The sequence below is a fragment of the Hylobates moloch genome, unplaced genomic scaffold (assembly GCF_009828535.3).
Source record: "Hylobates moloch isolate HMO894 unplaced genomic scaffold, HMol_V3 SCAFFOLD_1, whole genome shotgun sequence".
In the NCBI taxonomy this organism is placed as follows: Eukaryota; Metazoa; Chordata; class Mammalia; order Primates; family Hylobatidae; genus Hylobates; species Hylobates moloch.
This window is the reverse complement of record NW_026652276.1, coordinates 96438627-96451448: the sequence shown is the minus strand read 5'-3', so window position 1 is coordinate 96451448 and position 12822 is coordinate 96438627. Positions and strand designations below refer to the sequence as shown.

General features: G+C 47.1%; 1 protein-coding gene across 2 annotated transcripts in view; it reads right to left on the bottom strand.

Moving 5' to 3' along the window:
• Positions 1–480: 480 nt before the first annotated feature.
• LOC116810846 (zinc finger protein 300-like) overlaps positions 481–12822 on the bottom strand; it is a 23798-nt gene continuing 11456 nt past the window's right edge. Inside the window, exons 3-6 of one of the 2 annotated variants that reach the window (XM_032755831.2) lie at positions 9785–9887; positions 7369–7410; positions 1474–1600; positions 481–787 (exon numbers count right to left, since the gene is read on the bottom strand). In XM_032755831.2, the coding sequence (XP_032611722.1) occupies positions 600–787; positions 1474–1600; positions 7369–7410 (357 nt within the window). In that variant the 5' untranslated portion in view covers positions 9785–9887 and the 3' untranslated portion in view covers positions 481–599. Of the gene's footprint in view, positions 788–1473; positions 1601–5751; positions 6343–7368; positions 7411–9784; positions 9888–12822 lie in introns of those variants that run through there. The other variant, XR_004370400.2, reaches the window with a different exon arrangement.

The following is a 12822-nucleotide window of genomic DNA, read 5'->3' as shown; positions in this document are numbered from 1 at the left end:
TGTGCAGGTGGCAGGATCACTGAGGCACTCAGTTTGGGGACAAAGTCCCACTGCTCAGCTCACTGCAACCTCTGCTTCCCGGGTTCAAGCAATTCTCCTGCCTCAGCCTCCCAAGCAGCAGGAACTACGGGTGCCCGCCACCACACCCGGCTAATTTTTAACAGAGACGGGGTTTCACTGTGTTAGCCAGGATGGTCTTGATCTCCTGACCTCATGATCTGCCCACCTTGGCCACCCAAAGTGCTGGGATTACAGGCGTGAGCCACCACGCCCATCCAAGATCCCAAGATTTTAAGAATGGTTGCCTGAAACAAGAGGCCATCCGGCCAGGCGCCATGGCTCATGCCTGTAATCCCAGCACTTTGGGAGTCCAAGGCGGGTGGATCACCTGAGGTCAGGAGTTTGAAACCAGCCTGACCAACATGATGAAACCCAGTCTCCACCAAAAATACAAAATTAGCCAGGCATGGTGGTGGGCGCCTGTAATCCCTGCTACTCAGGAGGCTGAGGCAGGAGAATGGCTTGAACCTGGGAGGCAGAGGTTGCAGTGAGCTGAGATTGCGCCATTGCACTCCAGCCTGGGCGACTAAGACTCCATCTCAAAAAAACAAAACAAGAGAACATCCGTGGGTTCTGCTTTGCAGACTTCCAGGAGCCTCATCCCCCGGCCCCCTGCAGGCCACCCGCTCACCTGGGAAGCTCCACGTCCTTATCTCTTCCTCCTCCATCTGTGGCTCCTTCCGCTGCTCCAAACTGGAGATCACAGCTGGTTTGCTGACTTGACACCCTGTTCGGGAGAAACGGTTAAAGGATTTGTGCTGCGCCAGCTGGGCCTTCCAAGCAAGCAGACAGTTCAGCCTGCAAAACAAAAGGTAGACGTCTCAGCCACAGAGAGCTGTTTCGCTCAGCAGGTAACTTCACAAGGACTCCAAGTGAGATGGAGACTCTGAGCACTGAAACCCAAGGCCAAGCACTTTTATTTTTGACACAGGGTCTTGCTCTGTTGCCCAGGCTGGAGTGCAATGGCACAGTCACAGCTCACTGCAGCCTCAACCTCCAGCACTCAAGTGATCCTCCCGTTTCAGCCTCCCGAGTAGCTGGGACTATAGGCAGGCATCACCACCCTCAACTGATTTTTAAATTTTTTTTGTAGAGATGGGGTTTTGCCATGTTGCCCAGGCTAGGCTTGAACTTGGGCCTCAAGTGATCCTTCCATTTGAGACTCGCAAGTAGCTGGGACCACAGGCACATGCCACCATGCCTGGCTGATTTTTTAGTTTTCATTTTTATAGATTGGGTCTTGCAATTGTGGCTCAAGCAATCCTCCCACCTCGGCCTCCTGAAGTGCTGGGATCACAGGCATGAGCCACCATGCCCAGCCTAGCACTTTTAGTGCATGAACAGTTTCCCAGTTTTATACGACTAAGAAAAAGAGTTGATGTAACCCGAGGACCACGGGGAAGTCTTCCTCACCCACAGAGAGCACATGGCTGTAGTTCTCCAGCATCACATCCCGGTACAGGGTCCTCTGCTCCAGGTCCAGCTGCTGCCACTCTTTCCGGGTGAAGCCCACAGCCACGTCCCCGAATGACAGTGACCCCTGGAACAGCACATGGCTGATTAATGTGGAGTGGTTGGCACTGGGTACCATGGCAAAGGCGTGGAGGAGATTGATCTTACCACCTTCCAAGGTCAGCATTCCCCATATTAGGTTATATAGGAAGCTGAGCACACCCCTAACTTTGTACTACACTTTGTGGAAGAGAAAAAAAAAAAAAAAAACATTAGAAAAAAAATCTCGACTGGGTGCAGTGGCTCACGCCTGTAATCCCAGCACTCCAAGGGGCTGAGACGGGTGAATTGCTTGAGGTTAGGAGTTTGTGACCAGCCTGGCCCACATGGTGAAACCCCGTCTCTACAAAAAATATATTAGATGGACATGCTGGTGGGTGCCTGTAATCCCAGCTACTAGGGAGACTCAGGCAGGAGAATCGCTTCAACCCAGGAGGTGTAGGTTGCAATGAGCCGAGATCCTGCCCTTGCACTCCAGGCTAGACAACAGAGTGAGACTCCATCTCAAAAATAAATAAATCTCACTACTGGATCTCCATTTATTCCTTCGATTATCAAACATCTTTCAAGGACCTGGCACGCTGCTTGTGTTCTACCAGGCGCTTAGGCTCGAGGGCTGAACACAAAATTGTTCCTGTTCTAAAGGTACTTAGAAGTGTTGCTGCCAGATGAACACATGAAGACAGCTGTACCGTAAGATTACACTGTAGGCGGTGGTAGACATGTAGTTACATACAGAATGGGCACAAGGAAGACAGCAGCCAGATATAATGCACTGTCAAGTGAAGCTTCCTAGGAGGTCACGGGTGAGCGCAATCACCAAAGAGTGATGTGATGTCTGAAGGATATCCCTAGCAAGATGCCTGGCACTGGCAAAGGAGGCACAGAAAAGTCTGGTAGGAACTACAAAGAGAATGAAAATGCAGGTATGAGGTGTGTGCGGGAGAGGGAGAGAGTGTACCAGCCGCAGGCAGAAGTGACTTTTTTTTTTCCCTGTAGGAAACGCAGACTCCCACCTCATGGTATTTAAGGAGGGGAACTACAGATGATCTGATGCGGAAAAAAGGTGGGAGCCGCCGGAAGGGAGGATAGCAAGAGCTAAATTAACACACGATTCTAATCCTCAGTGTAAGCTAGTGCTCAAAATTAAAACAGCAAGAGAAATGCAGGGAAGGGGCTCCACAGACGCAGAACAGGGCTTGGCCTCCTTCACCCCTCCCATCCCCTCTCTCCATGAATTGAAGAACCCCATTTAAACATCTTTAATTTATACCTATTAGAAGAAAATATGAGGGTGTGTATATATATATATATAATATATATAATATATAGACATTATATTTATATATTATATATAGATATATATATAGAAAGAGAGAGAGATTTTCTATTTTGCAGAGGGTGTTCCACTCGTCACCCAGGCTGGAGTGTAGTGGTGCAATCTTGGCTCACTGCAACCTCTGCCTCCTGGGTTCAAGCGATTCTCTTGCCTCAGCCTCCTGAGTAGCTGGGATTACAGGCATGTGCCACCACACCTGGCTAATTTTGTATTTTTAGTAGAGACAGGGTTTCTCCACGTTGGTCAGGCTGGTCTTGAACTCCTGACCTCAGGTGATCCACCTGTCTCAGCCTCCCAAAGTGCTGGGATTAGAGGTGTGAGCCACTGCCCCTGGCCTTAGATCTTCTCTTTTTGAGACAGGGTCTCTGTCCAGGCTGGAGTGCAGTGGTGTGATCATGGCTCACTGCAGCCCCTACCTCCTGGGTTTAAGTGATCCTCTCACTTCAGCCTCCCGAGTAGCCGGGATTACAGGCATACGCCAGCTAATTTTATTTAAATTTTTTGTAGAGTTGGGGTCTCACTATGTTTAATGAAAGTTTAAATAATTTGAAGGAGATCAGACAGGGTGGCTCATGTCTGTAATCCCAGCACTTTGGGAAGCTGAGGCAGGTGGATCACTTGAACCCAAGCTGGAGTGCAGTGTGTAATACCGGCTCACTGCAACCTCCGCCTCCTGGGTTCAAGGGATTCTCCTGCCTCAGCTACCCGAGTAGCTGGGATTACAGGCACATACCCAGCTCATTTATGTATTTTTAGTAGAGACAGGTTTTCACTATGAGGCCAGGCTGGTCTCGAACTCCTGACCTCAGGTGGTCTGCCTACCTCAGCCTCCCAAAGTGCTGAGATTACAGGCGTGAGCTATCACGCCTGGCGTCTATGTAGTGTATGTATATGTATATACATTATATATATAGTCAATGTAGTTTACATACATGTCTAGTATATATATAGAGACAATGTCTATGTAGTTTTTATACATACATATACAATGTCTACATAGTTAATACATATGTCCTTGTAATTTCTATGTAATTTATTCATATCTAATTTCTATATAAACATAATTTCCATGTAAATATATAATTTCTATAGATATGACTCTCATGGGTTTATTAACGATATAACATATGAAAAGCACAGAGACCACGGAAGTGCTGGACAGACAGCATTTAACCCAGTCATTGTCATCTTTAGTACACAGATTGCCCTAATAGGGAATCATTTCCAGTGGTACTCGACTTCCTACAGAACAGTGGCTTCTGGCCGGGTGCGGTGGCTCACGCCTGTAATCCCAGCACTTTGGGAGGCCGAGGCGGGTGGATCACGAGGTCAGGAGATCAAGACCATCCTGGCTAACACAGTGAAACCCCGTCTCTACTAAAAATACAAAAAATTAGCCGGGTGTGGTGGCGGACGCCTGTACTCCCAGCTTTTCAGGAGGCTGAGGCAGGAGAATGGCGTGAACCTGGGAGGCAGAGGTTGCAGTGAGCTGAGATCGCGCCACTGCACTCCAGCCTGAGTGACAGAGCGAGACTTGGTCTCAAAAAAAAAAAAAAAAAAAAAAAAAAAACCAACAGTGGCTTCCGAGAAAGACAGCGAGTGAAACCTCCAGCTTCACAGACAGGGTGGGCGTGGCTCGCCACCTTGTTCTAGCCTCTCCTACTGCTCTGAGACATTTCTGGTGTGAAACACCCAGACATTCCTGGCTTCACAAAGCACAAAGAAACCCAGGCTCTGTGAACGTTTTCCTTCCTAGACGTTTTCCTTCCTAGAGTGGACAGTGGTAATGTTCACGAGGCCTCATCTTCCTCTGGGACCAACCCCTTCCTGCCCCTGTGCACAGCTGCCTGGACAGAGGGCCTAATACACCTGAGCTAGGCTGGACCCATAGAATCCTCCCCAAAGAGCTTTCAAAATTGGATCAATGAAGGGAGATTCAGTCCCTCACCGCGGCAGAACTTGCAGCTGTGAGGAGAGGAGCTGGGGCTACGCTATTTCTGGGCACATAGACAACATCAGCACGAGAAGAAAGTCACAGAAGCGCCAGGTGCGGTGGCTTATGCCTGTAATCCTAGCACTTTGGGAGGCTGAGGCGAGCGGATCACAAGGTCAGGAGATCGAGACCATCCTGGCTAACACGGTGAAACCCCCGTCTCTACTAAAAATACAAAAAATTAGCCAGGTGTGGTGGCGGGCACCTGTAGTCCCAGCTACTGGGGAGGCTGAGGCAGGAGAATGGCATGAACCCGGGAGGCAGAGCTTGCAGTGAGCTGAGATTGTGCCACTGCACTCCAGCCTGGGCTACAGAGTGAGACTCCGTCTCAAAAAAAAAAAAAAAAAAAAGTCACAGAAGCAGAGAACAGGGACCAAAGATTCCTGGCAATACCTGGTTTGCCGGATGCCTCTGGAGCCCGACTGCACACCTGCTCTTCCCAGGGCTCACGTGCTGCCTTATAGATTTTTTTTTTTTTTTTTTTTTTTTTGAGACAGGCTTTCCCTCTGTTGCCCAGGCTGGAGTCCAAAGGCACGATCACAGCTCACTGCAGCCTCGACCTCCTATGCTCAAGTGATCCTCCCACCTTAGCCTCCCGTGCAGCTGGGAGTACAGTCATGTGCCACCACGCCTGGCTAATTTTTGTATTTTTTGTAGAGACGGGGTCTTGCCACATGACCCAGGCTGGTCTTGAACTCCTGGCCTCAAGCAATCCTCCTGCCTCACCTTCCCAAAGTTCTAGAATTACTTTTTTTTTTTTTTTTTAATCCTAACCGACTTCTAGTTGGATTTCTGGCTCTTACAACTTCAAGGATTAGAACTTCTAACCAGTGCGCTCCATACTCACACATTCCTAGAACCCGGGGTGAAGAGCGGAAGAAGGAGAATGCTTCCAGGCTGATGGAAAACACTGATGTCACTCACATGCAAAGAGAACTAACAGCCAAGTGGGCAGATCACCTGAGGTCAGGAGTTCGAGACCAGCTTGGCTAATATGATGAAACTCCATCTCTAAAAATACAAAAATTAGTCAGGCATGGTGGCACATGCCTATATTCCCAGCTACTCGGGAGGCTGAGGCAGGACAATCACTTGAACCTGGGAGGTAGAGATTGCAGTGAACCAAGATCGTGCCACTGCACTCCAGCCTGGGCGACAGAGCAAGACTCCATCTCAAAAAAATTTTTTTTAATTAAAAAAATAAAAACCATTATGGCAAGCAATTTCAGACGAGATCAGGCACGTTCACGGTGGGGTGGCAGTAGACATGGGAGGCCGTTTCAAGAACATGCAGTTCATTCATTCGTTCCTCTAGATAATGCAGTGTTACATCCAGGTCACTTGGTGTGGCACAAGGCTGTCTCTGTCTCTGGAGACCTGAGTGTTCTGCATCCCCAAACAACCAGAATCACAGACGGCTGCTTTGGCATAATATCTGCTGTTTATACAGAGAGGAAGAAAAGTCACAAGAGATTTCCTGTTGTGTTTCTTTCAAGGTGGTTGTTATTGAGGAACGGGTCTGCCACATCTTACATACAAAGATCAAATCTATCTTTAAAACTTGAAAGAGCTGTATTTCCCCTGAGAAGTAGACACGGTTGTCCAAAACGACAACACAAGTCATATATTAGATGGAATCCGCTCGCCTTAAGTGACAGGAATGTCAGATATAAATTTACAAGGCATCAGGCTGGGCACAGTGCCTCACACCTGTAATCCCAGTACTTTGGGAGGCCAAGGTGGGCAGATCACTTGAAGCCAGGAGTTTGAGACCAGCCTGGCCAACATGGTGAAACCTCATCTTTACTAAAAATACAAAAAGTAGCTGGGTGCGGTGGCAGTTGCCTGTAAGGAGGCTGAGGCAGAAGAATTGCTTGAACCCAGGAGGCAGAGGTTGCAGTGAGCCAAGATTATGCCACTGTACTCCAGCCTGGATGATGGAGTGAGACTCCGTCTCAAAAAAAATTTACAAGGCATCTCACAACTGCAGCGGCCTCTGCAGTCTCCCCACCCTGTCCTTCCCACAGCTGTGATCTTCCATTCTCTTCCTGTTTTCACTGATCCTGACTTCTGTTTGCATTTTATCAGATATTTTTTTTTTTTTTTGAGACAGAGTCTCACTCTGTCACCCAGGCTGAAGTGCAGTGGTGTGATCTGAGCTCACTGCAATCTCCATCTCCCGGGTTCAAGCGGTTCTCCTGCCTCAGCCTCCCAAGTAGCTGGGATTACAGGCACCCACCACCATACCCATCTAATTTTGTGTTTTTAGTAGAGACAAGGTTTCACCACGTTAGCCAGGCTGGTATCGAACTCCTGACCTCAGGTGATCCGCCTGCTTTGGCTTCCCACAGTGCTGGGATTACCAGTGTGAGCCACCATGCCCAGCCTTTATTAGAAGGCACGTTCTTACGAGCATCTGAAATCCCTGCTGAAGAAGTGCAGTAGAAAGAAATGCCACACTCACCTGGGCCATGGTTGTTCCTTGCTGTTGTGGGAAAGCAGGCATCTGTGAAGGCAGACATCGGGGTGGGGAGAGAGGATGTGAGGCCACGCTTGCCCACAGGCTCCCAATCAACTGCTGAGACCACCCCCCACCCCACCCCTAGCGGGCACAGGTCGGAGAAAGCCTTCTCTGAAGGATCCCCCTTATCAGAGAGCAAAGCCCTCACCCTGGAAATGTCATAGGGACTCAATCTCGTGAGGCCTAACTTGGATTTTTGTTTTGTTTTTTTGAGATGGGGTTTCATTCTGTCGCCCAGGCTGGAACGCTGAGATGCAATCATGACTCAGTGCAGCCTTGGACTCCCAGGCTCCAGCGATCCTCCCACCTCAGCCTCCCGAGAAGCTGGGACTATAGGTATGTCACATGCCCAGCTAATTTTTAAATTTTTTGGTAGAGACTGGGGTCTCACTGTATTGCACAGGCTGGTCTCAAACTCCTGGGTTCAAGCAACCTGCCCACCTCAGCCTCCCAAAACCTTGGGATTACAGGGGTGAACCACCACGAATGACTGGAGTTTTTCTTAATGAATATGTGTATCTGTGTCTCAGTAACCAATGTGCAATTTACTACAACCCCTACCCATTACCCAAAAATGTAATTATTAGAAATCTATTCTGAAGAAACAGGCCAGATGCAGAGGCTCACGCCTGTAATCACCATAATTTGGGAGGCTGAGGCAGGTGCATCACCTGAGGTCAGGAGTTCAAGACCAGCTTGGCCAATATGGTGAAACCCCATCTCAACTAAAATACAAAAATCAGCCAGGTTTGGTGGCACGTGCCTGCAATCCCAGCTACTCAAGAGGCTGAGGCAGGAGAATCTCTTGAATTTGGGAGGCAGAGGTCACAGGGAGCCCAGATTGCACCGTACCACTGCACTCCAGCCTGGGCAACAAAGCGAGCTTGCATCCCCCCAAAAAAATAAGAAAACTTTTTTGGGGGGATGGGGTCTTGCTCTGTTGCCCAGGCTGGAGTGCAGTGGTACGGTGCAATCTCGGCTTCCTGCGACCTGTCCCTGTAATCCCAGCTACTTAGGAGGCTGAGGCAGGAGAATCGCTTGAGCCTCGGAGGTGGAGGTGGCAGTGAGCTGTGATCGCGCCACTATACTCCAGCCTGGGCAACAGAGTGAGACTCCATCTAAAAAGCCAAAACATATATATATATAGAGTGAGACTCCGTCTAAAAAGCCAAAACATATATATATAGAGAGTGAGACTCCGTCTAAAAAGCCAAAACATATATATAGAGAGAGTGAGACTCCGTCTAAAAAGCCAAAACACATATATATATACGCTTTTTGTAGAGTCAGGGTCCTGCTATGTTGCTCAGGCTGGTCTCGAACTCCTGGCCTCAAGTGATCCTCCCGCCTTGGCCTCCCAAAGTGCTGGGATTACAAGCATGCATCACTGTGCCCGGCCTGTTTCTCGTTTGTACACATCAACTACAAACTACAGCACATGTAATAAGTTTGTAAACATACATCTATAAAGAAAAAATTCTGGGCCAGGCACAGTGGCTCAAGCCTGTAATCCCAGCACTTTGGGAGGCCAAGGTGAGTGGATCACTTGAGGTCAGGAGTTCGAGAACAGCCTGGCTAACATGGCAAAACCCTGTCTCTACTAAAAATACAAAAATTAGCCGGGTGTAGTGGTGCACGCCTGTAATCCCAGCTACTCAGGAGACTGAGGCAGGAGAATTGCTTGAACCCAGGGGGTGGGGGCTGCAGTAAGGCAAGATCACACCACTGCACTCCAGCCTGGGTAACAGAGCGAGATTCCATCTTAAAAAAAAACAAACATAAAAATAAATTAATTAATACAAATGCTCCCTGGGTGCTCATGAGAAAGATCGGGGCTGGGCAGAAGACCAGAGAGACTTCCTTGGGAGTGAAGGTCTGGAGGAGGGATGTGGCTGCCCTGGAGGGAAACACGCGAAGCCCCCTCCAGAATTTTCTCTCCTGAGGAACAAAAGCCTCAAGCTGCCAGGGGAATGGCAGTCAACCCTGTTGCCCCCAGAACACAGGCAAGATCTTGTGCCTCCCTCCTTGAACCAGGGACAGGAATATGTCCTGGGCTCAGGCTTAAAGGTCTCCTGACACGAGGGGAGGGACAGGATCACTGTGACTCAGAGACCCAGGGCCCACCCTGGACTGAGAAGACAAAGAGAACCCCTCCACCCACAGGCCTGGAGACGCAAGCAGCAGCCGTCAACACGAGGAGGGGATCAAGAGCGGAAGGACCCATTCGCAGCAGCACAAAGCGATGCTAGAGAATTGTGAAGCTAGTGGCTGCTGCGGTAACCATGGTGACAAGCCCACCGCCCACTCGACTCCTGGCTGGACACAGCTCAACCACCCTCCAGCCCTCCCTGCTCCTTACACAGTAACAGCTCAGCAGAACTGGTTCATGTCCTCGTCTCTGCTGTCCTACGCAGGTCTAGCCTTCAAGACTAGCCAGAGATGGAAACGGAAAAAACAACCCACTGAAAAGAAGCAAAGCAACAAACAGGTGTTAATTCCATCTCAGGTCAGCATCAGCAAGTGTATGTCACGGAGATGCGCTGCAAACGAATACAAAATCCAAAACCAAAAACACACAAGGAAGAGAAACCAGTACATCCTCCATCACAGTAAAAGATTTTTTTTCTTTTTTTTGAGACAGTGTCACCCAGGCAGGCTGCAGTGCAGTGGCGTGATCTCAGCTCACTGCAACCTCCACCTCCTGGGTTCAAGTGATTCTCCTGCCTCAGCCTCCCAGGCATGTGCCACTACGCCCAGCTAATTTTTGTATTTTTGGTAGAGATGGGGTTTCACCATGTTGGCCAGGCTGGTCTTGAACTCCTGACCTCAGGTGATCTTGCTGCCTCGGCCTCCCAAAGTGCTGGGATTACAGGCGTGAGCCCCCGCACCTGGCCATGTTCCTCCCTTCTTTTTAAATTTCTGCTCATTCTCTTTTACCTTTGGGGGTTTGCTCTTTTTTTCTCTTTTTTAAATATCTTTTTCTGGAAGACACAGACTGGACAATGGGGGTGGATGCTCCCTATTCTTTTTTCTATGGAAGCCACCTGAGCTAAATGTCATTAAGTTTTACTCCTCCTTGTATTTAACATATGTATTAGGACTAGCCGGATGCAGTGGCTCACTCCTGTAATCCCAGCACTTTGGGAGTCCGAGGTGGGCAGATCATGAGGTCAGGAGATCGACACCATCCTCTACTAAAAATACAAAAAAAAAAAAAAAATTAGCCAGGCTTGGTGGCGGGCACCTGCAATCCCAGCTACGTGGGAGGCTGAGGCAGGAGAATGGCATGAACCTGGGAGCTTGCAGTGAGCCGAGATCGCCGCACCACCCCCCCGGGGGGAAAACAAAAACACCCCACCTCACAAAAAAAAAAAAAAAAAAGTATTAGGACTTTAATAATATGTTAAAAAGAAAAAACTAAAATCAATTCTTGGAAAGGTTTGATTAAATCTAATAAAATAATTGGTTTGTATTTAAGATTAATAAAATTGACCAGAAGTCAGGCACAACTGAGTAAGAGAAGGCAAAGATAAACCATTTGTGCACATGAAAAAGACAATTTCAGATATGGTCGAGGTTTATAATTGTAAGATTACTATAAATAATTGCCATAAATTCAAAATTAAATGGGATACTTTTCTAGAAAATATAAATTACTAAAATTGACTGACAAACAGAAAACCAGAATAAACCACTCAACATTAAATGAAATGGATTCATCCTAAAAAATATAGCCACTGGGGAAACACCAGGAATTTTACCACATTCTACTCAAGATTTTTGCAGTGTTCTTAAGACAAAGTGAATTTATATATAAAATATATGAAAAAAATGCTAAAAATAAATAAAGACAACCCCAACAGAAATATAGGCAAAGGTGATAAACATACAATCTTATACACTGTTTATGCCTACACTTCTGTCTACTAAATAAACAAAAACAGATATATAGCAATTTTGGCCAGACACAGTGGCTCATGCCTGTAATCCCTGCACTTTGGGAGGCCAGGGTGGGTGGATCACTTGAGGCCAGGAATTCGAGACCAGCATGGCCAACATGGGGAAACCCTGTCTCTACTAAAAATACAAAAATTAGCCAGGTATGGTGGTGGGCACTTGTAATACCAGCTACTTGGGAGGCTGAGCGTGAGAATCACTTGAACCCAGGAGGCACAGGTTGCAGTGAGCCAGGATTGCACTGCTGCACTCCAGCCTGGGTGACAGAGTGAAACTCCATCTCAAAAAAAAAAAAAAAAAAAAAAAAGGCAAGCATCAAAAGCAATCCTGAATACTAAAAGAAAAATACGTACATTCCATAGATCTCACTGACTCAAAAAATAAAATTAGAAAATAAAAGAATGCAAAAAAATATTTAAACCACTAAATATGAAATGAATCCATACTCAAAAGTATTCCCAAAGAAATACCAAGCCTATGTTTTTTAGGAATTTTATCAAACTCTTTTCAAGACTTTTGCAGTGTGTATAAGTGGCTTATTTGGGTTTTGTATATGTCAGTCAATTTTAGCAATTGATAATTTTCTACAAATGTGTCTTAATTTCAGATTTATGCCATTAATGATTTATAATAACATCTCACTTTTTATAAACATCTACTGGCCAGGTGCGGTGGCTCACGCCTGTAATCCCAGCACTTTGGGAGGCCAAGGCAGATGGATCACCTCAGGTCAAGAGTTTGAGACCAGCCTGGTCAACATGGTAAAACCTTGTCTCTACTAAAACTACAAAAAAATTAGCTGGACATGGTGGCGCATGCCTGTACTCCCAGCTACTCAGGGAGGCTGAGGCAGGAGAATCGCTTCTACCCAGGCTGGAGTGCAGTGGCATGATCTTGGCTCACTGCAATCTCCACCTCCTGGGTTGAAGCGATTCTCCTGCCTCAGCCTCCCTGAGTAGCTGGGAGTACAGGCATGCGCCACCATGTCCAGCTAATTTTTTTGTAGTTTTAGTAGAGACAAGGTTTTACCATGTTGACCAGGCTGGTCTCAAACTCTTGACCTGAGGTGATCCATCTGCCTTGGCCTCCCAAAGTGCTGGGATTACAGGCGTGAGCCACCGCACCTGGCCAGTAGATGTTTATAAAAAGTGAGATGTTATTATAAATCATTAATGGCATAAATCTGAAATTAAGACACATTTGTAGAAAATTATCAATTGCTAAAATTGACTGACATATACAAAACCCAAATAAGCCACTTATACACACTGCAAAAGTCTTGAAAAGAGTTTGATAAAATTCCTAAAAAACATAGGCTTGGTATTTCTTTGGGAATACTTTTGAGTATGGATTCATTTCATATTTAGTGGTTTAAATATTTTTTTGCATTCTTTTATTTTCTAATTTTATTTTTTGAGTCAGTGAGATCTATGGAATGTA